Source organism: Phaenicophaeus curvirostris, chromosome 18 (assembly GCF_032191515.1).
Source record: "Phaenicophaeus curvirostris isolate KB17595 chromosome 18, BPBGC_Pcur_1.0, whole genome shotgun sequence".
NCBI lineage: Eukaryota > Metazoa > Chordata > Aves > Cuculiformes > Cuculidae > Phaenicophaeus > Phaenicophaeus curvirostris.
The window spans coordinates 9,733,511-9,761,083 of NC_091409.1; the positions used below are offsets into that span (position 1 = coordinate 9,733,511).

At 49.6% G+C, this 27,573-nt stretch overlaps 2 protein-coding genes across 2 annotated transcripts in view; one reads left to right on the top strand and one right to left on the bottom strand.

Moving 5' to 3' along the window:
• Positions 1-1,996: 1,996 nt before the first annotated feature.
• On the top strand, positions 1,997-11,421 carry LOC138728584 (thyrotropin-releasing hormone receptor-like). Its single transcript, XM_069872069.1, has 2 exons — positions 1,997-2,773; positions 9,384-11,421. The coding sequence occupies exons 1-2, from the start codon at positions 1,997-1,999 to the stop codon at positions 9,759-9,761; spliced, it is 1,155 nt and encodes a 384-aa protein (XP_069728170.1). The 3' UTR covers positions 9,762-11,421.
• Positions 11,422-16,989: 5,568 nt separating this feature from the next.
• The window catches only part of JPH2 (junctophilin 2), a 32,959-nt gene continuing 22,375 nt past the window's right edge, over positions 16,990-27,573 (bottom strand). The window contains exons 3-6 of the mRNA XM_069872055.1: positions 25,755-25,873; positions 21,667-22,430; positions 20,558-20,655; positions 16,990-19,516 (exon numbers count right to left, since the gene is read on the bottom strand). Coding sequence (XP_069728156.1) covers positions 20,575-20,655; positions 21,667-22,430; positions 25,755-25,873 — 964 coding nt within the window. The 3' untranslated portion in view covers positions 16,990-19,516; positions 20,558-20,574. The remainder of the gene's footprint in view (positions 19,517-20,557; positions 20,656-21,666; positions 22,431-25,754; positions 25,874-27,573) is intronic.

Consider the following 27,573-nt stretch of genomic DNA (forward strand, 5'->3'; position numbering starts at 1 on the left):
TGAAATGTCACAGGAGGGAGCGAAAAACTACAAGCATTGTCCTATGTGGAGCTAAATAGAGGTAAAAGGTTTTCCAGGGAAAAGGGGAAAATATTATTTGCCACAGCAAGCCAGAGCTTGGGGCAGACCACTACTCCCTGAGAGAGGAGCGAGGTGCTGAGGCAAAAGGTGTTTTATCCATGCAGACAGCCCAGGCTTAGAAATTTGTCTGTAAAACCCTGGACTTGAGTCAGCCGGTATCAGGATGATCCTTCACATTCTGGGTATGTGCTTCGGTGTCGGGGATTAATAGGGCAGCTCTGCCTCTAATTTGAAATCTAATCTAATCTTATACAAAAGCACCCTTGGCCCTTGTCCTTTTCTCTGCTCCAGAGGTTAGGGGACACATAGAACTTTATCTCTGCAAACACAATTGCTCTTTCAATGTGAAAACACATTTGCTAACAGACTGCAGAGACGGCAGGAGCAAGCATGGAGATGACAGAAAATTCTGGCTTCTGCTGACCATCAGGGAGATGCTGGATCTCCCAGCCTCCTCACTGGGGAGACAGAGGACCTCCCAGCCCAGGACTAGGTAAGCCTTTCCCTAAGAGATATGCTTGTTTGGGACAGGGGTGGCTGCAGGAAAGATGATGTGAGGAGGTCACTACCTCGTGTTTGATGACACCCAGGGAAGGAATTCCTCTGCCCCAGCCCAAGGGAAATGAGAAAGGCCATGGATTTCCATGTTATTTCTCCAGTCCCACCCTCCTGAGGATGAGGAAGGAAGGACCCCTCATCCTCAGCTGTCCTTGCCCAGGGGGACAGTGCAGCCTGTGGCTCAGCTGGGGACACAAGGCACCCACATCCCCAGATCCCGGAGTTGACTCCCTCATTGCTGAAGTGTTCTCAGCCCCTGCACCTTTCCACCCTGGCTCCCTAACCTGACATCCCCATCCCTTGCCTGCGCTCCTTCCTCCTCCTCTTGGGCTCAGCGCTGTGCGAGGACCCAGCAGGCACAGCTGGGGGATGCGGGAGGGGGTGCATGGGGGGGGGGTCCAAAGACTGGGGTAGCCCTGGGGGTGTCGCAGGAGGTCCTGGTTGTAAGGAGTCCAAGCGGCTGGGGGGGGTCCTGAAGGGTCCTGGGAACTGGGGGTCCTGGGTGGTCCTGGGTGGTTGCTGGGGCTGGGGGTCCCGGGGACTGAGAGGGTCCAGAAAGATCCCTGGAACTGGGGGTCCTGGGTGGTCCCAGATGGTTGCTGGGGCTGGCGGTCCCGGGGTTCCCGGGGACTGGGGGGATCCAGAAAGGTCCTGGGAGCTGGGGGTCCTGGGTGGCCCTAGGTGGTTGCTGGGGCTGGGGTTCCTGGGGACTGCGGGGGTCCAGAAACGTCCTGGGAGCTGGGGGTCCAGGATGGCCCTAGGTGGGTGCTGGGGATGGAGGTTCCCTGGGACTGGGGGTATCCAGAAAGGTCCTGGGAGCTGGGGGTCCTGGGTGGCCCCGGGTGGATGCTGGGACTGGGGGTCCCGGGGACTGGGGGGGGGATCTAGAAAGGTCCTGGGAGCTGGGGGTCCTGTGTGGTTGCTGGGGCTGGGATTCGTGGGGACTGCGGGGGTCCAGAAAGGTCCTGGGAGCTGGGGATCCAGGGTGGCCCCGGGTGGATGCTGGGACTGGGGGTCCCGGGGACTGCGGGGGTCCAGAAAGGTCCTGGGAACTGGGGGTCCTGGGTGGTCCCAGGTGGTTGATGGGGCTGGGGTGTCCCGGGGGTCCCAGGGACGGGGGGGGGGCGGGGGTCCTGGCCGCCCCCACCCCTCCCGGCGGATGCTGAGCGGGGGAGTTTTCAGGGGAGGGGATTGGAAAGAGCGGGGCGGCTGCAAGACTTGGGGTGAATCGTAGAAAAAAGGGGAGGGAGGAGGCGGGGCAGGCGTTGGGGGGGGGCGGAGAGGGGGCGCGGGGGGCAGCGGGGCTCCGCGGAGCCGCTCCCGCATCTCCCCGCACGGAGCTCCGACGGGGAAGCCGATGGAGAACGACTCCGGCATCCCTGGATCTGCGCTGGGCAACCAGACCCTGGGCAGGATGCCCCGGCAGCCCCTGGAGCTGCAGGTGGTCACCATCCTGCTGGTGCTGCTCATCTGCGGGGTGGGCATCGCGGGCAACGTGATGGTGGTGCTGGTGGTGCTGCGCACCAAGCACATGGTGACCCCCACCAACTGCTACCTGGTGAGCCTGGCGGTGGCCGACCTCATCGTGCTGCTGGCAGCCGGGCTGCCCAACATCTCCGAAGTGGTGGCTTCTTGGGTGTACGGCTACGCCGGCTGCCTCTGCATCACCTATTTGCAGTACCTGGGCATCAACATCTCCGCCTGGTCCATCACCGCCTTCACGGTGGAGCGCTACATCGCGATCTGCCACGCCATCAAAGCGCAGTTCCTGTGCACCGTGTCCCGCGCCAAGCGTATCATCTCGTCGCTGTGGCTCTTCACCTCCCTCTATTGCCTCATGTGGTTCTTCCTGGTGGACACCACCCAGGTCACCTTCTCGGACGGGGCGCAGGTCAGCTGTGGCTACCGGGTCTCCAGAAGCCTTTACATGCCAATTTACTTCTTGGATTTTGCCGTCTTCTACATCATCCCATTGGGGCTGGCAACCGTCCTCTACGGCCTCATTGCCCGTATCCTCTTCATGAATCCCCTGCCCGCCACCCCGCAGCACTCCTGCCTGGGTTCCACACACCGAGGCGGCTCCCTCAAGCTCTCCTGCCGGGGCAACAAGGGGGCCCTGAGCTCCCGCAAGCAGGTAGGGGCTCCCCGATGGGTTGGGACATGCTGGGCTGAAGGCAGCACTGCCAGGGGCTCAGTGCTTTGAGAAGCATTCTGGCAGGGGTCAGGGTGCCCCAATATTTTGCTTTCCTTTGTAGAGGGAGCTGGGTGGGTCTGTTTGCTGCATGGAGGGTTCCCCCGAAGCCCCACAGGGCTCTGGCAGCGTAGATGGGCTCACCTTACTTTGGCTGGGCTTGGCAGAGCAGGACTGGGCTCTAGCATCACTTGGGAGAGACAGGAGGGCAGGGGTTGTTTGCTGGCTAATTAATTACTAATTGCCTTCCTGAGTAGGGCAGTGCTGGGTCACATTGTGCGTGCAGGAATTGCTTCCCAGGCAGGGTCCTGCGCAGGCGGTCTTGGATGTAGAGGAGCAAAGGGAAGGGAGAGCTGGAACAACCCCTTGCCCCCTGAGTCCAACCCTAGCAGCTGGGGTAGGTGCCTTGGTGTCGCTGTGTTGTGTTTTCATCTTGGTGACTCCTCTGTTGTTCAGCTGCCTGCTTGCTCCCCATCTCCTTCTCCTCCCACCTCCTGCCCTCATTCCTCCTCTTTCTCTGTCCACATGGACAATTTCTGTCTCTTGCCCCATCTCCTTGGACAGGTCAGCATCTGAACATGGGACACTCCTGCCTGCTTGCTGACTGTTGGCAGGAGACTATCCCCTTCGGGTTTCAGACTTCATATAGGCAGAAGCGTGGGCTATTTTAAATGAAAGGGCTGAATGTGGCAGTGTGGCTTAAGTCCCTGAAATCACCAGTTCTCTTGTGATTTTGTGTGAGCAGACCCTGATTTCCACACAGTCTGAAAAAAAGCTTCAGCCTGTCTTGAAATCCTCATTTTTCCCATTCAGTATCTTCTTGTCCGACTTGCACGGGAAGCTCCATGTCCCATGAGAGACCACTCAGTTGTGGAGGGGAAGCAAACAGCCCAGAGAATGTGTATTTCTTCATGAACTTCTAAGTCTTTCCAGTTCAGCTTTTTCTCCCTTTTGCTCTAGCCCTGAAAGGCTTAAAGCAAGTCCTGACTTTGCTGTTCTCCTAGGGTTACTGGCTGCTGTGGGAGCCTCAGGTAGGGTGTTGGGCAGAAAGGTGTCTAGATACTACAAGGCAGCACCAGAAGGTGCAGATGATGGACCTCTCCTTCCAGAGCACCTGCTGCAGGTGCTGGAGTGGCTGTGCTGCACGCAGCGTGATCCAGTGTCATTAGGACGAGTGGCTGAGGACACTAGTCCTGAACGAGTGCTCCAGCTCCTGGAAACATCTCTTTTCTGTTACGGAGTTTTCTCGAGATAGTCATTACCTCCCTCTCTTAGCATGCAAAGACCTCCCCTGGATAGCCTGCGGTCACAGAGACAGCATCATTCGGAACACAGATGAAATAAAACTGTAAAGCAGTTCCAGCTATATTTTACTGAATGCTTCCTTCTGATTTCACACCAGCAGCTCTTCAAAGCAAGCTGTTTTGAGTGATGGAGGAAGAAACCCCAGCTGTGCCACTGGTGGCATGTGGGTTAGGTAGCTGACGGGTTTGTGGCTGTCAAAAGGATGCAGTGCTGCACCCCAGAGGTGGCTGCAACCCAGGGTTTTCCATAAACATCTTTCTTAAATTGGATGTAGCATAAGGTAATTTCTTCACTTCATATATAATCAAGGGAAAATTTATATGACTGTCCGTAAAAATGACGAGGGGGAAGCCTAGGATCTGGGAGTTACCTTTAACCATTTTATTTATTGCTGGTTGATCTGTTGGGCATTTGGTGTACAGAAAAGTTGTCTATGCTCCAAAGCCAAGTAAAACCTTACAACTACTTTGATGATTGTTCCAGGCAGTGCGTACAGGAGTGCTTCGAGCATAACAAACCCAGGTCCTGTCAGAGCATCTACTTCAGCACTGAAATCCAGCCAGGGATTTTTGTTGGTGGTGCGATGGATTGAGGAGCAGAAGCTGCAATGAGTGATGATTCTTCACCTAGTTATGAGGGAAACCCCAATACCCAGCCACCCAGGGAGGAAAGAGGCCTCCAGAGACCCCAAAGGCTCATCACTGGATTCTGCCTTCAATTTGTCTCAGAGTGGGGGCAGCCAGGGCCACAGGAATGATGTTTTTGGGGAGAAGCTGCAGCGTGCAGGACCCCATGGGGCAGTGGGATCAGAGCAGAGAGGATCTTCAGGCTGAGCGCTGGGGAATGGGCAGATCATTAAGAAAATGATGTTATATGTAGGAAAGAAGGTGGCTGAATCCATTCGTGCCAGCAGAGCTGACAGGTGGAGATGCTGGATAGAAGGGGCTTAAAAGTGATCACAGAGGAGAGCATTCCCATGATCAGTGAGGCTCCACAATGGGATGAGACAGAGGTGCGTGTGCCCATGTGAAGGGGCAGCGCAAAGTCCTGAAGGGGGGCTGTGGCACCCACAGCAGCCCCAGCACTTGGATCCATGGAACACCCCACCAACCTGGTGTTAGCAAAGGCAGAAGAGAGGCACAGAAGGAACCTGAATGGTCTTCTCCAGGCAGCGTTCACCTCCAAGGAACTCAATGACAAAAAGCTCTTGTGCAATGGGCAGGTATGAGACCTAAAAGGCTGCAGCCTGGACACTGGTGTCCTGTGTCATCTTCAGCAGAAGAAAATTTTCCTCTCTGATTTTCCAACAGCCATGGCATCACTGCCCCCAAAACCAGATGAAACTTGTGGAAAGAAGAAACATAGATGGACCTCAACTCAGACCACCGGACACTATTTTGTAATAGCTGATGCTGGCAGAGGAGCTCATAAACAGGTTTCCTTGCTCATTAATCATCTGTGGCCAGGGTGGAAAGAAAGGGCAGCCTGACAGGTAATGCCATCTACCTCTCATGTTCTCCTGAGAAGTGCTGACAGCCCTTGAAAATGTCATCATGAATTTCCAGGGGGCCCTTTGGAAAAAGGTCTTGTCCCAAGCATCAGAAGTGAGGACACAGCATTGGAAACTGTTCTCATAACAAATGCTGTTGGTCTCCAATCTGACAGGGTGATGAAGAGGCTGAAAGATTGATGCATCTGCTACCAGTGGGAAAGATCAATGTATGAGTGCAGATTCTTTAAAATGCCACTTCCACATAGACTACACCACTAGACACCATAAGAAATCATAGTTGAAAGTTTGGTCCAAACCAGCAATAGCCTTGCTGTCTGACAGGCTTCACATGTGCAGTGAGAGCTTCTCAGGACCCTGCAGATGGCATGTTGTGTTCCAGTGATGCAGTGAAGCAGGACTCCAGCCCTCCACACGCTTTTGAGTTTGGTGGGGCGACGGTGCACAAGTATCTGCCAGATTTCACGGGAAGGGTGATTGGGCAGTGGCAGAGGCTGCCCAGGGAGGTGGTTGATTCACCTTCCCTGGAGGGGTTTAAGGGATGGGTGGACAAGGTGCTGAGGGACATGGTTTAGTGATTGATAGTAATGGTTGGACTTGATGATCCGATGGGTCTTTTCCAACCTGGTGATTCTATGATTCTATGATTCCCATCACAAGCCAGTGGTATGATAAGGTGGGTCGGCTCCCAGAGGATCTGTTGACCAGGAGAGCAGAGCAGGCTGGGAGCACGTGCATTGGGTGCATGTAGCTCAGGTGGTCCCTTTGACTAGGGTACAGACACCCGCGCCGGTGTTCCTTCTCTGGCCTCTCTTTATAGAGGAACCAGGCTTTTCCAGGTCCCATGCCCAGAGTCCCTTGGAAGATGTTCAGAAGGGGCTACCACAAAGGTACCTGTTTTTCTCCCTTGGCTCTGAAGAACCTGGACAGCTGGGGGGGGATATTTTGCTGTGGATGAGCTCCTACGCAGCCCCAGTGCTGCACTTCTTGCTTTTCAGAGTATGAAGATGCTGCTGTTGCCTCACTGGTGCCCCGAAAATATGTAAATCCAGAGCAGGACGCCCCAAGGGTGATTTGTGCTGTATTTATCACCTGTAGAAGGAAGGGCCACGGATCCAAACAAGAGCCCCTTCCAAGCACGTATTTCACCTGCTGGAGAGGGACCACTAGAGGGAGCGTGATTCCAAAGAAAAAGATGCTGCCGCTCAGGATGACTCTGCCTGGACGAGGAGGGGGTCACTGGCTGGGGAGAAGCGTTTGTGGCCTCCAGGAGAGGGGTAGAGGCTGGACACAGCTCTACAAGAGAGGATGAGTTGGAAGGGCTGTGCAGGGATGCAACATCTTGTACGGAGCGAGAAGGATGCTCACAGTGGGTTTGCCTTAGGAGTTACACCAGGCTTCTCCCACAGAGGTAGAAGAAGGGCTACCCTTTAGCTTTGATGTAGGAAACCAGGATGTAGTCACAGGTGAGTACAGCAGATATTCTTGGCCATTCAGCGACAACACTGACTTACATGCTCAAAAATGTTTTTCAGCTAAATATCAATTGTTCCAGAAAAACATCCCCTTCTGTCTACCTGCCCTTGTCTTGCTTCTGCCCATAGATCCCTTCCAGTTGTGCGCACACACTATGTACAACAGAGTTGTTGCAAAGCACTTGTTGGAAAAATTGTTGTCCCTGAGCTGGGACATCCCCTGAGGGATGCTTTGAGGCTACTGAAAAGCTATGGCTTTTTGGGGTGCAGCTGCTTTTGGGGGGGCATAATTTGGAAGTACTTCAGTTGGAGGTAGGTGTCCCAAGCTCTCAGTGTTAATTCAGTTTTCATACAAGCAGCAGAAGTAAATTGAGTGATGCTACTGTTACTTGCCTCAGCAGGGTAGAGCGAGGGGAGGCATGGAGACAGGTTTCAGCTATGCACACAGACATTGCTGGAAATTTCATTCCTCGCAATGGATACATGAGGGTGAATTTAGGGTAGACTGTTAGGTTTTATCCAAAGGAGAAGTCCTGTGTGAACAAAACTTTGCTCAAGTCGTACCCAGAAGAAGACAGAAGTAGGAAATGCAGGTCCCGTGCAAACACGCTGTTCATGTGGAGCACAGCGTCGAAGCAAAATCTGCACCTTTCTGGCCTAATCTGGTATCGGGAGCTCTCTGTTCCCAGGTCTTGCAGGCCATGGCAATATATTCTTACGGCTGCTGTCAGGACCCTCCTTCTCTTGGCAAGGGGTTCTTGAGCCTGGATTGCCCTGCCAAACTTAGCAGGAGGCTGTGGCTACAACCATGCTGGTATGTAGAGATTTTACCATGGTCAACTGTGCACCAAGCAGCTGCTGTCCACTCCCAGCCTATCTATCCCAGCCTATCCTATCCCAGGAGCTTTTCTATAACCAGATCATTACCCTAGCAGTTGTATACTAGATAAAGTGGCCTGGAACGGAAAGCTTGTAAGATGGCTCTTGCTCTTCTGCATCCAGCCAGCCCTCATAAAAGGCATTGTAAAGCTCTGAAGCTACTGTTCACTGACACATCTTGTACAGTCTCTCATATCTTTCCCAAAAGGCGACAAACTGCGGCAGAAACATGCTGCAGTCTTACCACCAGCCTCAGCAGTCTCAATATCACTGCAAGACCTTTTTCTGGGAAGTGTCCTCACATTCTCATTAAACCACAGACAGCAAAACACTCCTGTTTTGGCCTCAGCTTGACAATAGTCCCTTTCTTCTAGGGAAAGTTTTGTTGCTACTACCAACCACCCCTGATTTCTACTCAAAGCATTACAGGAAGGCATAGTTTCTTGTAACTAAGTAAAAAAAACACTCCAAGAAAAGCTGAGAGACTGTGAATGTGATCTAAGTGCATATTTCCGTACTGAGAACTGGAGTCATTGCACAACTCCATTTCTGACATTTGAAACACCACTGCCTTAATATGCCTGTGGCATCAGTGTTTACTCATACTTTCCTCCATGGGGAATGCGTGTATTCTGTAAGTTTTTGCTGGAGGATGATTGTCACCTACCAGAAATAGCTGTCTAAATTATTAGCATCACTGCAGTTTCAGCACAAAAGCCCATTCTCTTAAACAAGCTTGAGTCAAGCTGAGAGCAATTACTGCTCACTTCTGAATTCTCAGGATATTCTTGTTCCTGATATGTTAATGTAGTACTTCCCTAGCGTGCCACAAATTAAAATAACCCATACCAATTAGCTAAGTAACTCCCGTATCAGCATGAGTAGGAATGTGCGTAAGACTCCAGGCAGTTTCCAGTTCTCTCAGTGCTGTTCTGTGCCAGGAGTCTACCCTGGGAACAACATAAATGGCAAAGGAAATGAGAAGATCCTAGGTAGGGAGCTGAGATACACCCATGTCACCCTCACTTCTGCGCAGGTTAGTTTCCCCACTGATTTACTTTTATGAGCAATTTTCAAATTTGCTCAAGAATTCCCATGATTAAAAAAGCTCATTTCCAGGCTGGTGGATGCTTGTCTTGAAGAGCTTTAAAGACTCTTTGATGGTAGGTGAAAACCTGTCGTTTGAGGGGTTTATTTATGCAGGATTGCTTCATGAACAAAATGGATTCAGAGAGGGATACCCCCATGGTTCAGGTACCTATTTTTAAGGCTTAAAGAGAGGTATGAGCTATATGTAGACTGAATTAGCTGTCTGCACCATTTCGCCAGGTGGGAAAGCTCTATCATCTGACTATTTCTCTTTTTGCATATCCCCCCTGGCAAGGTGACCAAAATGCTGGCTGTTGTGGTGGTCCTCTTCGCTCTTCTGTGGATGCCTTATCGCACACTGGTGGTGGTGAACTCCTTCATGGACCCTCCTTACCTGAACATCTGGTTCCTTCTCTTCTGCCGCATGTGCATCTACCTGAACAGTGCCATCAACCCCATCATCTACAACCTCATGTCACAGAAATTCAGGGCTGCCTTTAGGAAGCTTTGCAAGTGTGAAGGGAAGAGCTCCGAGAACCCCACGCCGTATACCGCCCCGGTGTACTACAGCGTTATGAAGGACTGTTCTCATGACAGCTCCGATCACATCACTGAACAAGAAGATCTGAACAGTCTCCCTGGTCCTGCAAAGAAGAATAAGCCTGTCAAATGAATCCTGGGACACTGAAACAATGCAGGCAGTGGAGCTATGTGGCTGTATGCACCGCGTTGGGAAAGCGCCAACAGAAATTGCTTTGGCATTACAGCAAGCTTATTTTAATACCTCTCCAGGGCATTTAACAAAACAGATTCTTAGAAGCAAATTAATTTGCTTTTCCTTAATGCTAATTTATTCTTGTTTGGTGAAGTGTTAGGCACAGGTCAATGTTTAGCATCTTTAAAGAATCTGTAGTTAAATATAGCAGCGCAACGCTATTCCGTGTCATGTGCAAGTGCAACTGTTTGTTGAGTTGGGTGAGAATATTGAAAGGAAATCCAGGAAGAGAAGGGCATTCAAGGGAAAAAAACAACAACTCTTTCTGCTGGGCCAGTTTTCTTATAGGCTGAGATTCATCTACCTGAATTTACATGCCTAGAATACCGACATCCCAGGTGAGCTGCTCCTCTGGAGTCCTTTTAGAGTCAATGGGCACAATCAGGTGCTTCCTGGAAGTGCCTCCTCTCATCTCAGCACAGTTCTCTGAGGAATATGCATACCTAGTGAGGAGATGCGACTATTTCTGTCCATTGACTGTGAAAGGACTCTCAGGTAGAGACTCCTGTGTTAGGAATGACTGAAGTTGGGTGTCATGGACCTCACCCCACACTTCTGAAAATATTGCAGTGCTGGTAGCACATAAATACAAGATCCAGACCAGTTGGATTTGTTACAGAAAAATGAAAAAAACTAATTGTGAGGGTTGCCTACAGTAATAGTAATACTTCCAACATAGTGGTCTAAATTTCTTTTGAATAATTTTACCTTTTCTGTCCCAGTTCCTCTAGTTGTTTCACCTGGATGCTGTACCCTTGTCCTGTAAGGTACTTTTGTGGAAGTCCATTAAGTGCTTTGTGGTAAGTAAGTGACACAGTGCCTGTAAGACATTAACAATACACACTGCTGCTATCATCTCATGAGGAAAGTGGATATTCGTAACCTGAGGCATCCAAGAAACCCGCCTAAAGGCACTTGCCCCAAGCTTGCAAGAGACTATCTGGACTCGGAGTAAAATGTAGAAGATTACCCATGAGCCAGACGCTGAGGCTTTTGCCAAATGAAGCAAGTGTCAGCCACCAGGTACCCTGCAGTGACTGTAAAAAATTGTTTGAACAGCCAATTCAGCTTCACTCTTCAACACAGTTTTTCACCAAACCATAGTGTTAGAATTTTACATACATTTTGGGAAACGTCTGTGTGATATTTTTAAGAGTGCAAGATATTAAGTAACCTTTCTGTATCTATGAGAAATCACTTTCCTGGGTGAGCGAAGATGAAACCTCACCCCCCATCGATGACAGAGGCTGTCCAGAATTAATTTAATTTTAGTGCAGGGTAGCTTTGCATGTATTATTATTATATTGTGAGTTATTACAGTCTATTCCCCCCCCGCAAATAACCGAAGGATAAGGAAAGAGAACATAGTTTTTTGCAATTGTTTGAAATTGTGTGTGTTTGGCATTTAAAGATTTGTGCCAGTTTTGTGCTTTTTTTTGTGTATATTGGGAATTCAGGGACAAAGTTCATCCTTATTGTTGTTAAGGTAGATCTGCACAGAGATTTGGGATTTGCTTCTTGAAGAAACTGTGGTTTTGCTACGATGTGGGAAAATTGTCCCACTTAGCAAAAGAAACTAGGAAATGAAACAATTTGCTTGCAACAATCTTCTCTCTGGTAAGATTCTTTTCCCCTAAGAACAGCTCTTTCCATAGCAGCTTAGAATTAGCCCATTGATAAAAGCATCTGCAAACAAACCAGAGCAGTAGAGACAAAGGTGCCCTGACATAACTCGCAGGTGAGTTGTAGGAGGAGGAAGGGCAGCCCTAAGGTGGCTGCTGGTTCCCTGGACATGGCAAAATGCAGGGCTGAGGTCTGGATGTCAGCTTTGATGTGACTTGGGTTGCAGCTAATAGAAACAACTTATTGCATAGCCCAGAGCTAAGCTGAGCTCTTGTGCTAATGAGTCCTTCCAGTGCGTCAGAGTTATCTCCTCAAAACATAACAGCTTCTTCCCCTTAAGCCACTCCTGCCTAGCCAGCACAGGAATTAATTTTCTTCATCTTCACAGCTGACTGTGGCTCACAGCTCCCTGGGACGTGGACCCCTGGGTTCGCAGGCACCTTTGGGTGCACGCACACCATAGCCAGCCCCAACAGCCAGAGACATACAGCAAGCAGCACCCCATCCTCTCTTCTCCCTGTCCCTGCACTCCAGCCAACTAATCTGTTCAGCTATATGGGGACCAGGGATGTCAAGGAAGGAAAAGGGGAACAAATTAACCTTTCTTAGCAGTGCAGTAAATTGGTAACACCTTGTAAGCGTGGTGAGGTTCGAGAGGAGGAAGAGTCAGGACTGGGACTCTGCAACCCCACGCTGTTTGCTTTGGTGCAGTAACCAGATCACAGCAGCCAAACAAACCCCGGTTGCCCTCAGTGCTGCAGGGCTGAGGAGGATGGTACCTCCTAGGTCATCAAGCACAGGCAGCATCTCCTCAGGGACAGGCTGTCCCACATCTCCAGCCCTTCACCCTGTGGCTGCGGGTGTAGGAAAGACAGGAAGAACAGTTTCACCCTGAGCCACATAGGAAGAGGATTTACTATCCGAGTTTGGGAGCCCACCTGCATCCTGACCTAAGGTATTTTTCCAGCATGGGTTGTGCCAATTGACAGATGGCCTCCATCTCTGCAAACCCAAGAAACAGCTCAACTCTGAAGCACCTCCAGCAGGATCTTTTCTGTCTCCCTATCATATTTCCCATCTTTACTGTTCCCCTTCATGTTTTATTTTACCCCAGGCAGAAACAGACATCCTAAAAGCACTATTCTATTAATTAAACTTCAGCCCCAGACCAACAGTTAATTGATGGTTCTGAAAGGTTTGTCCAACATACTTGGGATTCAATTAAAACCCAGTTCTCTTCTCCCCTTTCTGCCCTTATCTGCCAAGTACTGCATGACTCTCTATTATTTTTTGAAAGTAATTGGCAGATAATCTCCTGAGTACCATGAGATCTCCAGTAAACGCACCAGAGCATTAAACTCTGTGGATGAGGAATGAGTTCCTGCTCCTTCTCCCTGCATGTATTCTGACATGGTAGGAGGAGTTGAGAGAGCTCTTGGTGGAAGTGGAGGCGGAAGGTCAGCACTCAGCTTGCTAAGGAGATGCTGGTTGAGAGGACAGGCAGCTGCACGCTGCTAGGAAATAAATCACCAGCAGAAAGGAATTAAAAGAAGTAACTCATCACTGTAACTTCCTCTGGATATCCTGAATCTGAATAAAAACCTCCTTATAAGAATTCAAAGGGCTCCCTTCAAGCTTGAGACTGGATTACCTTATACCCTGCAACACCTCAGACCACTCATGAAGTCTGAAGCTGTATTTTACCTTCAGCATTTATTTAGTCTCAACAGCATGAACATAGGCTGCAGGTTTATAAATGTGCCACCACATAGAGAATCTATTACTCCCACATAATTTATGATATTTAAGCTGCTCCTAAATTTGATCTAATCTTTTAGTTTCTTAATTAAACTCATTATTTCTAAACTCTACACTTCAACTGCTTTTTCACCTGGTAAAATGGCATCTGATTTCTTCAATTACAAGCAAACAAGTGCCTTGAAAGGAGAGGAGGAACCTTGCACTGTGCAGAGCCCTAGGAAAGGGGATGAATTTGTGAGCAATACAGAGAAGGAGATGAAGGAGACAGGGACTTGGGGAAGGGCTAATGGGAGAGGGATGAGTGAAGTTTATGGGTATGGAGAAACATGGTTTGGCTAAAGTACACAGCATTCATTAGAGACGTCCAGTGTAGGAGACACCACACCCAGCATGTTTACCTGAATGTGGCTGGTCCCAACGCAGCATTGGTGATAGAGGCAACAGTGTAATTGCATCTATGGAGTGCATGGAGGTGTCCTCATCAATGACTGTTTACTCCTGCAAAACACAGAAGTTTAAAAAATTTACCAAAATAATGAGTTTAACCCCCAGTTAGCTTGTCTTCTTACCTTGTCTCTGGATTTGGGTGCTGGAAAAAGTGCTTTGGGAGGGGGTAAGTGGGCAGTCAAGCCAGCCTGGGCTGGAAGAGAGCGTGGCTGTGCTGATGGCTCTTTAGGAAAGCATGTCCTCTGCAGACCTGGCCATGCCTATCCCCAGGTTCAAATTAAAGAGTGATCCAAAAGACACCAGCAGTTCCATAAAGAAGGGATGCGAAGTCCATGAGGGCATCCAGCACCTCTCTACAACCAGAGCAGGTTGTTAGAGCTTGGGTTCTGCTCTGTGATACAACCTTCAAAGAGCACTTTACTAAAATTAAAATAGTGCTTTTTAAATTAGTGATACTCAGGTCACCAAAAAGGGTGCTGAGCAACCGCTTAAATTTTTCAGGGACACAAAAGGTGGTGGACCACCCGTTAGAGGATGAATTAGATACAGCCCCTTTTCACTCTGGTGTGGCCCCTAGCTGCTTCTTTGAACTAATTAGAACTAATTAAAACCAAGCAGGCTGCAATTAAGGAGCTGCTAATAAAGCCTGGGGGATAATCCTATAGCAATATTAATGTAATCATTCAGCAGTTATTTGTTTATTTTGCAATCTGTGTTTCCTAAGACCTCCAGAGGGTTCTCAGGCCAGTGCTGCCTCCCGGAATCTGCTTCCTCTCTTTGCTTGCTCCGAGGTTGCTCCTCAGCACTCGTCAAACTAAGGCATCCATTTCAGGGAGCATGCTGTGAGGCACAGCAGATCAAAGCTTGCCATGGAATGACTTTAGTTTATTAAAATACACCCAGTTTAGCAGTTAACCAGCCCTGCACATCTCTGCCCTGCCCGGGTTTAGATGCAGACCCTGATGGGAGCGCATCGATGGCATCGCCCATGCCCCAAATCAGGGGACCTTTCCCTGCTGTTGCCTGAGGAAGGGAACATGACTGCAATGCCACAGGTCCCCTGTACTACGCATGATGGGCAGAAGAATTAAGGACAATCTGTGTTTTATCATTGCTGAATATTCTTTAGTAATCACCTTGTGATTACTGGTCCGAGTGTGCTGTTTCTATAGAGACAGGGGATGCTGCAAGTGCACTAGTGGCCACTTGCTGCTCCTCCAACAGGGAATAACTGAAGCCACAAGTTGGGGAGCCTTTAAAATCTTTCCCCTCTCAAGGAGAAGGCCTTGGTGTTAATATACTTTTGAGATGGTCAGTGAGGGCCCACTGTGATTCTGTGCTGGCTGGTTCTGTCTGTCCTTGCAGGCACAGCATGGGTGGCTGGTCAGAAGAAATAAGAGAAAAGCAACTTTTTCCATCCATGCAGCACCAGCATTTCTGGCAGAAGAGGACAGGAGCAGGTGGCCACCATGGGGCCCCTTGGTGCTGGTCCAGAGCTGGGCATGGTGCACCCTTAGCTTGGCCAGGTGGAAGGGGAAAGCCAGCGCTTTCAGAGCTGGGGCTGTGAGGGTGAGTCCTGGACAGGCATGGGAAAATGTTTTGCTGGAACAGTGGCTGTTCCTTAATGCTCCTGAGGTCTTGCTTCGGCTTCCTCCAGGAAGGGTCCCAGAGTGAGGGTGGTGGCATGGAGCCAGCCCAATTCCCAGCTCCCAGGCCAGAAAGGATCACAGTAACCCCTCTGCGCTTCCCAGCACCTACTTGCTGCTGGGGCCACCTCGGCTCTCGCTCTGGCCTTTCCTCTCGCATGAAGATGAAGACCAAGAGAAGAGGTTGCTTCTGAGAGCCCAGATGTCCCGCAAGGAGGGTGGAGGGCAGCTCAGCAATCCCCAGGACGCCTGGGCAGGTCACGCTCAAAGGACACTGGGGCTCAGATTGCACCTTCCCTCCCACTGGTGGAGCAAAGGCTACTGCCCTTCAGACACAGGATTAGTTCAGGGCCTTTATCCTGCTTCTCACATACCGGACACCTCCCTGCCTGCACCCAGGGACGCTTGACTGGGAGCAATGCAGGGAATGTCACCCCTGAAACCAGCAGCTCCCAAGGCAGAGACCCAGAACTGCTCCCCCTACCCTTGCAGAAGGGGCTGGCTTTGCGTTTGATCATTACTAATATTTCTGAAGCAATACGTCATTGCTTTAGCAGCAGACCCACCTCCCTCCCTGTTACGCTGCCACACACGGGCCAAAGATCTGCTCCATTCATCGGCCTAAGATTTATGAGGTGCAAAGGGCTCCGGTTACACCACTGCCCCCAGCCTCCTCCTAGAAACTGGATGAATGAGACGCTGCTGGTTCCTCCCATACCAGAAGCAAAATAAACCCAGAGGAGAGGAAAGCTATCACTTTACTGAACTCAGCCCCTTAAGTCTCTGTCAGAACATGAACTCTTCCATCATGAGGCCCCTTGTGTCCCACAGAAGCTGGCTGAGCCCCCATGGCTCATGGAGGATGAGCCTGTGTCCCACCAGCCCCTCTGCATAGCCTGGCTTTGCTCATGTGAGATACTCCAGAAATAGAAAAGAGATTGAAGGTTTTGGCTACTCTGGATTCCTCGGCCCCCCAAGCCATGCTGCCCCTGGCTGGTGCTGGACTCTGCTCTCCCATCCTCCCTCAGAAATCACTCTTCCCCTGGCTGCCATTCCCCTGTCCCTTGTGCCTGGCTTTCCACTCACTTTGGCCCTTTCACGAGGCTGAGTGAGAAGGCAGCCACGGGTGGAGGAGAATCCCTCCTCTTCAAACCCAGGAGGACCGTGGCTCTGGAGGAGTAGGCAGCGACGCACAGCTTGGAAGAAACTTGGCAGCAGCCCTGGGGTCAGGAGGCAGCGAAGGGGCCCGTCAGCATCACCATCTGCATCACCGAGGAAAGGCTTTGGGCCAGTGAGCTGCCTTTCCTCCTGGCCCCAGGAAACCTCTGGTAGAGGTCAGCACAGTGGTAGCACACAGAGCACGCTTGAGGGTAGCACACAGAGCTTGCTCAGAAAGCTGGAGCTATCCTCAAACATCTGCCACCAAACTTTCAAGAAGCAGTAAATGGAAACAGTTCTCTTCGCAAAAGAACTCCCCTATCAACAAAAAAACAAAAGCCGATTTTTAAATAGAAAAAAATCATTCAGATATCACCAAGCAAATTCTGTACCACATGCTGATGAGCTCTCCTGTAAGACTGGAATGAGTGGGTCAACCCCAAAAGAAACTTGGATATTGCCCTGTAAATATCCACATGGATACAGTGAGCAGATAACTGTTTATTATTGCACGTAATCCAGCAGAACAACCGACAGAAAACTCTGGACAGTAGTACACAGATTGCAGTAAACAGCTTGCAAAATCTGTGATGAAGGTATTTTTGTGTGAAGAGTGAAATGTATCTGCATCTTTGTAAGACCGGAAAAGTATAACACAATATCCTAGTCAGTTTTGAAAGCATGCAGTTTGAGGTAAATCTGTTATTTTGCATCTAAGAAAATGAAATCCCTAAGGGGCTATATATATATGTAAATATATCCATATCTCAGGGCAATATGGGTATATTTATACGTCACATAAAAGCAAATCTACCTACTTTTCTCAGAAGGTTACTAGGAGGAAAGCACATTATTGAGTGCATATCACATGCATAAAAAATTGAAGCGGGGGGGGGGTGGCCCAGGAATTACCTTAGCACTGTTGAAAAAGATCCATTTTTGTGCTTAGTGATAAATAAAAGTCCCTCAGGTCTCTCAATGGAAATTGTCTTGGTGAATAATAGAAGCAGTTGGCATATTGAAACTGCAGAGCTGGCAAGCGAATGCCAGAAAACGGAGATAAAGCATCAAAGGCAGCAGAGCCTGGGGTTTGCAATACATTTATATTTAAGAAAAAAAAAAAAAGAAAAGAAGCAAATTGCTACTAAGCTATGCTCTGTGGAAGTGTAGATGATGCTGCACAGCTTTCTCAGGACTGGTACAGCCACATGGCTTTTAGAAAGGGATCACATTCTCTTCTCCCACAGTTAACACCACAAATTTGCTACTGCGGCAACATTCCTGAGCTGAATAAGGTTAAAAAATAAACTTGGTTCACAATGAGAAGTACTGAGTTACTCTCACTCTCTTATGCCATAATTAGAGCAGATAAATTAGGCAAGTTTTGCCCTATGTCTCCAGTCAGTGTAAAACTCTGCCTGTCTGCCACCCTGGCTCTGAAATCCTTCCAGATTGACCTTTAGAGCAGACTGGGCATCTGTCTTTTTTTCCCTTAACCACTATTTCCCCATTCTTTCCAGTCCCTCAGGTTTTCCCACCCAGTCCTGTGCTGTGGGACTTCGGGATACATAGACGTGCACAACCAACTATAAATAACATTTCCAATTATCTTAAAAAGGGATAGAAAATACACATTGCTCTTAAAAGGAGGAAGAAACATGTCCAAGCACTCAGCCTCACATTAAACTGTAACTTCATCTGTGCCGACTTTCTAAGCTCACACTGCTAAGGATCGGAGCAGATCATGGTAGAAACATCTCCTTCCAAAGGTCACTCTCTGTCACAGCTTTGGGAAGAATGGGTGCAAACTGCTCAGGCTTCTAAGCCTCACACCTAAGAACAACAGCTAGAATTGCCTCTCTGTACTCTACCACTGCTGAAAGTCTGGCTGCTGTGTATTTTTGAGCCTAACATCCAAATGCACCGGAGTCACTCAAGTCTCTGCACCTTCTTCTTTCTGGGAATAACACAACTTCTCCCATGACAGCCACCCGGAATCCTCTGGCTGGAAAGTCTGTTTGCTCTGTGGCAATAAAAGAACATGGGAGCCCCCCTGCAGCCCAGCGCACCAAGGGGACGAACCTGTGGGTTCCATGGAGGTATTTTTCCCTAAGTTGTTCCTTTTTGTTGTAACTCATACCATTTTCATGGAAAAAAAAGGGGTAAAGGGACAAAATCAGCACACCCATTTCCTTTCCTGTCACAGCGGGATCACTACAGTGCAGAGCATTGTTGGGGGCAGGAGAGCATTCGGACGTTACCCGGTCCCTAAGTGGGCACCATCTCCACCCACAGCATCCCCTGCACGCACAAACAGCCTCAGATCAGTCAGTGCCTCACATCCCGCCCCGCAGCCCCGCGGCCCCTGTTCGTGGTGCTTTAGCAGGCATGAGCAGGACTCTGGTTACACTTCAAAGACCCAATTTCAACTTGCTCCTCCTCTCAGTTCTCCACACGTGGAAAATGACTCCAGGCGACAGGGAAAGGAAAGACGTTCTTTTCATCCCTTTGGATGACTTCCAAGCATGGAGGGTGATGTTGTCCACCTCTAGCCGTGGTGTGGCTCTCATGAGTCATTTTGGTTGCTGTGTATTGCTTCATCTCCACGCCATGGATGATACTCTTTGGGAAATCTCTGACACTGAGTCAACCAAAGGAGTTACAAAACACATCAGTCTGCGCGCAGGAGACCTTCTCACTCATTTTCCTACAGCTACAGATAAATCCCTCATCCCTGGCATGACAGGACAGTTGATGGCTTTGGTGAGAACAGTTTAAGGCAACTGCTATTTAATACAAAGAAGAGAAGGAGGCTGAATTGCAGAAACCCTGGCTTTTCCTTGGTCGATTGCAGAGGCCAGCCACAGCCTGGGAGCAGGGAGACTGATTTTCAGGCACTTTTGTTTAAGGTTGATGTTTGCAGTGCAACCTTGGGATCTCAAGTTCTCCTCTTAGGTGTTTCCAGGTGGCTGAAATGTAAGCCCCGCCAAGGTCTGTGGTCTCCATCAGCAGCAACGCCTGTCCCAGACACAGATGAACAGGAGAGTCAAGGGGGAGGAAAAGACATGATTGACATGTAATTGCAGCTGTCCGCAAGGCTTTCAACTGCGCAGAATGCATAGGGACTAGTAAGACCACAGAAAGCAGTGCCCAGTGAAGCATTTTTATCCCTGAGGAGGTCCCAGGAAGGCAGCCTCACACCCTCATGGGGGCTTGGGAGGTGCCTCTTGAGTTATGTTCACTTGAGGCTCAAGGGTCAGCATCAGCCTTGTGGGTTGTTCCTTTTTCAATATTTCAGCCTAAGGCAACAGAAATCTTGTGCAAATTCATGATGCATTTCTGCATGCAGGAACCTCACAGGCACATGCAACCTCACAAGATTTCATTGCCACCAAATCCAAATCTTCATCCCAATTCAAGTAGACCTAAGTGAGCTTCAGTCTAACCTTAGTTAGATACACATCTCGGCTCATATTTGCATTTAATAACACAGCTAGATAACAACAGCTCCAGAACTAGTGCTGGTGCAACTAGAGCTGCAAATTTCAGTTTCACATTCTCTTTGCGTACCTGCCTCCTGCTGGACTAAGTGCCATGAAATATTGCAATACACAAGTCACCTGGCTGTGGCAGACGCAGAACAGCAAACAGAAAGTGCTTCTTGCACAAAACAAATTTCCAATTTAACATCACACATTCTTGCACTGCAAGTCTCACTCCATGAGTCATGTCCATCCAGCTGGGAAGGCAAAACTATATAGTGGGATTGTATCTAATAAACGCAGTTAAATTTTTTAACTTTGAGGAAATTATTTTATGGAAAGAGTCAAGAGCTTTCCACCGAAATTACTCCACAAACACTGCTGGAATGGACAAGGAATAACTGAGAATATCAACGCTCAATGCAAGGCAATTGCATCTACTTAATAAATGCCCGTTCATTTCCACCACCAGGGCATCTATCAGTGAATGAGTTGCATTGGAAACAAAGCCAGTCAACCCTTATCTGTCCACAGTGAAGCCTACAAACTGAGGATAAAATCTCATTCCTCATCTTACCTTGTCCAAGGGGAACATCATGTCAAAAAATGTACAAACAGGATGGCCAGACCAATGTTCAATAAGATGACCATGCAGATCACAATTGTGTTAGGTCCCTGAAGGAAAAACCCAAAACAGAGTATTATAAACCACAATTGCAGGTGAGGAGACAGATGCAGCTTGATTCTACTATTCAAAATTACCGAATTCATCCCCTCCCAATGCACATAAATCTGACACTTAACAACCAGCCTCAATTTCCAAGTAGTTGAGTATCTAATAGATATCTCTATTCCTGTTTCTCCCCTGCAAACTTCTGCTAAGGAGGCTAAATCAGGTTTCTTCTGAAGCTAAAGCAGATTAAAGGAGATCCTGACCACAGGTACTCAAACTCAAACCCATGTCAAGTTGCATCTCCCAACTCCTTTCTCTGCCTACAGCACCCACATTTGTAAAGTTGACATTTTTAAGATGAACAAATGTATCTGTATGAGACTGCTCTAATTTCAGACCAGAACAGTTCCAAGCTGTGCTTTTCTGAAGTTGTATTGGAACCATTCACGTCCAAAGGACTGCAAGATGAGAAGCAATGGGCTAATAAAATGTCTGCTTTTACAGCTCTGTTTGCTAACAGCAAAATTGAACTATATTTTAAACCTGGGAAATCAGCTAGTGATTTGATGCCAAAGTTCAGCTCATGAGGTGCCTCAGCTGCAAAAGAGTAAAAGTAGCAGGTAAAAGTGAAAACTTTCTGTTCCCTGTCCTACATTTTCCCCCCAGCTTTCTAGATCCATGTTGGCTGCTAAAAGGGTAGGGAAGAAAAGTGCAAAAAATAATCAAAAAAAGCCTTCTTTCCTCAGATTTTGAAATAGGGATGTGTCTGAGAGCATCCCAGCACAGAGAGGCGGTTAACACAGCAGGGTTATGAATGCTGGGGTAGGAGGGACTGGAAAAGTGGCAGGAGAGGGGAAAATAAGTCCCTCCTCCAGCAAGCTTTGTGATCCTGAAAAGAGCCACAAGTCCATGGGCTCTGCATCCCTCTGGGCCCTTTCTGACTTCTTGGAGAGGAATACACTGAAAAAGCAAAGCTGGCTCCCAGGGATGCCTCCCGAGCTGCCCCACATCACCTCTTCACACTCCTCTGCCTCCTTCACGGCTGCCACCGGGGCTTGGCTCCGCTTGGCCCCCGCCTTGGGCTCCGTCCGCCCGGGCACCCTGGCCTCAGTTTTCCTGTTGGCAGCGGGCTCGGCCCGACCCACAGCCCTGCGCTCCGGGCTGGGGTGCTGCTTCGCCTCCTTGGGCTGGGGCGTCTCTGCCTTCGCCTCCACCTTGGCCACCGGTTTCTCCTCCCGCTCCTGTGCTGGGGCAGGGGTGCTGCCCCGCGGCTCCGGGGAGGGCGGCTCGGGCTCGGGGAGCAGCTCCTCCTCATAGTCCGCAGCAGGGAGGACCGGGGAGGTCCGGATGGCGTAGCCGTGGTAGCCCTTGACGAGCTCGACGTCGGGCTCGTGCGCCATCCTCTGCAGGGGCCCGATCTCCATCTGCTCGGCGGGATGGCCCCAGCCCCGCGAGGCTGGACGGCTCTCGGCCTCGGTGGGCGCGGGGCTCCCACCGCCCGCTCGGCTGCCTGCCTCGGACCAGCTGCCGGGACGGAGGGCGCCGTCCTGGCGTGGGGCAGCCTTGGCGCGCTTGGCCTCGGGTGGGGTGGCGGCAGGGCTGGGCGCCGGGCTGGCACGTTGGCGCGCCTCGTCCTGCTCGTGGAGCTGGGGGCTCTCGGGCGGCGTAGGGGCTGGCGGGGCGCCCTCAGGACGTGGCGCCTCTTCTTCCATGTTGACCGCATGCTCCGCGTTCTCCATGATCTCCTGTAGCAGCTTCCGCTTCTGGTACTCGGGACCTGCGGAGAGAGAGGGTGATGCGAGGAGATGCCATCTTTGATAACCACGTCCCCAGCCCCCGTGGGTTTGAGGACAACTGCAAGAGGGTCAGAGCTGGAGTCACCGGGACTGGAAGAGGAGCTGCTCCCAAACCAGAGCCTCTTTCCAGAAGGAATTTCCCCCAAGAAATCTGGAGGCTCTGAGCCCCACCGTGTGCTGTCCAGCTGGGAAGAGCCAAGGGAGCAGGCAGGGTGCTCCAGATGAGGGTAAATAAACAGTAAGAATCTGCAGCACAGCTTTTTGCGGTCACACAGATTGCTTAACTTGACACTAAAGAGGATCCAACTCCCATACAAGTTTGTTTTGTTTTTTAACGGCTGGGAAACCCATCGATGTGGTTTCTTTTGTGTCTAATAGCATGGCAACTTCACAAGTGATAAAGGGGGCACCCTGTCTCCTCAGGAATGGCAAGTATCCCCATAAGATCTACCTGTCACCCTTTCTGAGGGGAAGACCACAGTTCTCATACATGGAGCAGGGCTGGCAGTTTCACAGCCCTCCTCTCTGCACTGAATCCCACACCAGCAGCAAAACCACCCAACATCATCACACAAGGGGATTCGGGGCTTCTTTGGCTTTCATTCTGGCCTCATGTCCCACGTGGACTTGTCAGCTCTTCGCAAAATTGCCCTCACTTTAATTATTCATCTATCATTAAATCTTTACTTCTTGTTAACCGTAGGTCATATCTGCAAAGCTAGAGTGTGGGGAAGTCAGCTAGAGCCTGACACCAAAGATATCTGTTGTGCTGGGCAGCTGGCTGAGCGAAATCCACTACTCAACCACTGGGAATATTGCTTGGAATAACAACCCTGCACAGTGTTCTGCACACTGGGACCTGTGCTGGGACAGGAGTCCCCGAGGGCACCGTCATGCTCATAGGAAGTGAGAACAAGAGCGTGCTCCTTATAGACAGTGCATGGTGGCAAAGCAGCTTGTTTGAAAGCAAAGCGCCTGATGCTGAAAATGGCTTTGGGCTCATTCTGCTGATTCCAAGTGATGCTGAGGGGTGCAGATGCATGGCACTGGCTCTGTGCAAGGCCCTGAAGCCACATTGTCCCCAGCTGCCTCATGGTTCCTCCCTTTGCCCCCTCCATTACACGGACTAATGCAGACTTGAGCCTGGTTGGGAAACTGGGATTGGTGCTCCTTTCCCTCTAATAAATTAGTGGTGTGATTTGTACCCTGCTACATCCTGCCCACGCAGGCAATACCTCTGCTCAGAGGGGGCAGTGGGGAGAGAGGACACTGATTTTAGCTGCTCTGCCCTGTCTGCACGCTCCTGTCAATCAGCAGGCGACCCATTCAGGGCCATTTATTTCTGGCTGCAAGTGGATTATTTGGAAGCCATTTCACCAGTTGTTCGGACTCCTCAAAATAGGCTGCCTGCAGCTCCGGGCTCCTTGCTCTCTCCTGCTCTTTTCTCCTCCTTTTGAACAATTCAGAAAAACCCAGTTGCCTGGAGGGCCCTGCACAGTCCCAATCCTCCTCAGCTCCCCACCCCAACTTATCTCCCAGTACAACATTTCACCAGCAGCTTTGGCTTACATCGCTCTCCTCTAAGCTATTAAAGTTGATATCCTAAATGAAACCCACAACTAAATAGTTGCTAGAGAAGCGAGGCTTGCTAAGCAGGATTGCCCTGTGCCAAACACAGGGATGTGTGACCAGCAGCTCCAACTCCTAGTGAAATCCAAGGGTGGACTTCATCTGTTTGTTTGTGGACAGTGCAGCCATACAAGAAAAGACATTTTGCCTTATTGTGCACTTAAGGAATTTAGAGATTTAAAAGAATCATAGAAGATAAATGCACATCAGCAGCTTACAAGGCCATTGAGAGAGGCTAGGACCCAAGCCAAGCCCTATGTAAAGGCAGTGAGAGGATTCAGCATCCAAGGAGGCAGAAGTAGAGGGCAGGCTGCTTCAGGCATTTTGTAGAGACAGTTTCAATCGACTCGTTCAATTGCCATGAGTGGAAAAGAAAAATTGTAGCGAGATGTCAAAAAACTCCCATCAGGAATTCCAGTTTCCTTTGAGCTATAAATACTTCTGTGTGCAAGGGGTGAATGTGGAGCAGTGAGTGGCAGCCGGGGGGCTTATGTCAGGATCAAGCGACGTTCAGCTATTGTTAAATGAAGTGCCACACGCTGGCTTACGCCCATGCCCAGGCACTGTGGTGTTTCCCTGCTCAAATCCAACTCCAACGAGCCTCACCGGGCTGTGAGGAGGAAAAGGCAGCCATCCAGCACGGCATCTCCCCAGCTGGTAGGTGCAGGGCAAGGTGGGAGTACAGGGAATTTAGACAAATCTGTCAGCATGACTCTTCCCCTGGCCAAGCGCCTGGCATGAGCCATTCCTTGTTCCCACTGCATGCCCTGTGCTGGGGTGTAGTACCAGAGACTTGGAGGCACCAAAATCAGAGCAGCAGCAGGTTTTGCTGAGTGGGAGTCAACATTTAGTCCCTATCCCAGTCCCGCTGCTGTGATGGTCCCTTGTGATCCTGTCTCAGCAGCTATGGGGCGCTTGTTCCAGGTAACAAAGTTGGATAATAAGAAAACCAGGAGAGAAATGTAGGCACTTGGATCCTCATTTTCTGCTCTATTATTACCTTCCCTTTCTGGAAAGGAAAGCTTTCCAGGAAGGACAATTTTCTAGCTAGCTCAGTCTAGGGAAAGGTAATGGTATTCACAATGCTGCTTCTATTATTACACTTCCTATCTACTAATCCTTAGTACTTCATCTGACAAAAGGAACCTCTCAAGTCTTTTCCCAGCTGAATAATCAGCAATGCTGCTAATAAATAAATGAGGAATCAGGGAAGTGATATTTTGCATTAGTAACTTTCTTACAGGATATTACAGCCCCTAATTAGCTGAGTCTGATTGTGCCCTGGTGCAGTGTGGGGCCAGACAGGGTATGTGCTGTAAGACAATGTGCAAAGCTGTTCCAAGAAAAAGACATGAGGATTATATCTACAGGAGCACTGTGACTAGATAAGGGTTCATTGCCTGCCCTGCGTGGTGCTGGAAAGGCTTCAGCACATGGAGAAACATGAAGGAAAGTTGAGGCACTGTGGATGTCTCCTCCAGGCTATGGTAACATATTCCAGTGGGTAAAAGAGTGGTGTAAGGAGAATGGGAAATCATCCAGCCCTGGGGGCTGGCTGAACTTGGTGAAAGAGGATTCAGAATAGATAGGAGGACAACTCGTGGAGTTATAAAGCAGGTGAAGCAGATTCCCCAAGGAAATTGCAAGATCCTTCTTAGGGAAGCCTCTGATCTTACCTGGTTGGTAGAAATCCGGAGAGAGTTCCCTGGCCATCATCCTGGCTATGCCCGATTCATTGTTAGCTGCCTGAGCTGCCTGCTCAGACCCTTCAGCCTTGGCTTTGGCATGAGCCGTCCTGCACAGAGAAGTGGGGACAACAGTGAGCGCCATCTGAGCCGAGATCAGCTCGCCTCAAGCAGTGGACCCTGGCCAGTAACAAAATCAAATAAGTCCATTTGGCGTAACACTGCACTCAAAGCCTGCCTGCTCAACCCAAAAAGTCTGCATTTGAGAAGAAAAGACCAGATTATCAACAAGTAAGGGGCACAGATGCTTAAAGCTAAGGTGGGAAGGTGAGCGTAGCCACACAAGGAAATAGGGCAGGTGTATTTGCAAACACAAGCCTGTTCCCGTGTTGTAGCAAGGCAGCAGGTGTTGCAGAACGGGCTTGCTGCTGCGCTGCAAAAAAACTGAAAATGTAGCTCAGGGGAATGCCTAAAGCATTGTCACAGGCATCTTTGGAGCACAAAGGGACAATAAGCAACGGCTGTGCTGTCACCAGCCCTGAGCCACTGCACCTCACCAGTGGCAGTGTGACCCAGCCCACCATGCTGGACATATTTTACCCCAAATATTCCTCCTGTGGCTCTCCAGCAAACAGCACAGCTGGTCCGAGGGGCTCCTTTACTCCAGGCAGCCCAGAGGGCTGCTCTCACTGGTGCTAGGAAAGGCAGAGCTCTTGCCTCCTTGCAGCTTGGCTCCCTGAGACCTCTCCACTCCTTCCCAGCACATCCCCTCATTGCTCTGTAGGGCTGTAGGGCTATCAGAGTTATTTTGCTGGCCGGCTGTCGTATTCCTCACATGCCTTGCACTCGGTGCCCTGTGATCTTTACGCTAAAAGCAGGGCTGGCTTTATAGTCCAGCTGCTCACGGTCTAGGAGGGAGCTGACTTCAAACAGCAAAATTGTACCTTAAAAATTGGAAGGGCGAAGCGCCATATATTCAGCTGCTTTGTTCCACCTGGTACATACAGAGAGCTACTTTCCCCATACTCCATCATGTTTGCCAAGGCTCCCTGTATCTCCCTTGCTGCACATAATGAAGAATGCACTGGCTGCTCATGCAAACCCACATTTCTATGTGTGGACAGTTAGATAAGCAGTTAGCAGCCCTCAAACACCAATTCAGTCCAATTACAACCTTTAGTGTGGTCTTAATGGTATCTAATGAGCCTTTTCCAGACTTGGTATCTGGTTATGCTTTAAGAAAAAAAAAAGAGGAAAGACGCAATTCTCATCCTCACAGTGAAAATGCTTCAGAAGGATTTTTAGAGAGTCATTCATGAAATCAGGATTAATTCTTTCACATTAAACTGAGATGCAGCATGCAGACAAGACCGACTTTAGCCTGAATACTCAAAAGGTGCAATGAAAAGGTGATAGAAGCAGGTTTTTTTCAGATCCTTAGAAGGTAAACTATATATATAATACACAGATACATACAGACAATCCCCCCACCCCACCCCCCTCCCATTGTGAGTAGTTGTGGGGAAAGAACTAAACCCAGGGCATTCATCCCAACTGATACAGGCAAGAGTGTGATTTGACGGGGAGTCAAAAATGCTGTTCAGGGCCCTGTGATAGAGAAGAGGGTGCAGAGCTGCTGTAGCTCAGCCTGACTCTCCCTGGGATGACATCCCGCTCCGACAGAGCCATGATTCACCTCCCTGCCCACACTAACGCGTTATCTTCCTGCTTTCTCCACAGACTGAGCTGCCTGGGATTGTGGTCATTTTTGGTCTTTCTATCCAAAATTTTTACAGCTCCTGAAAAACCC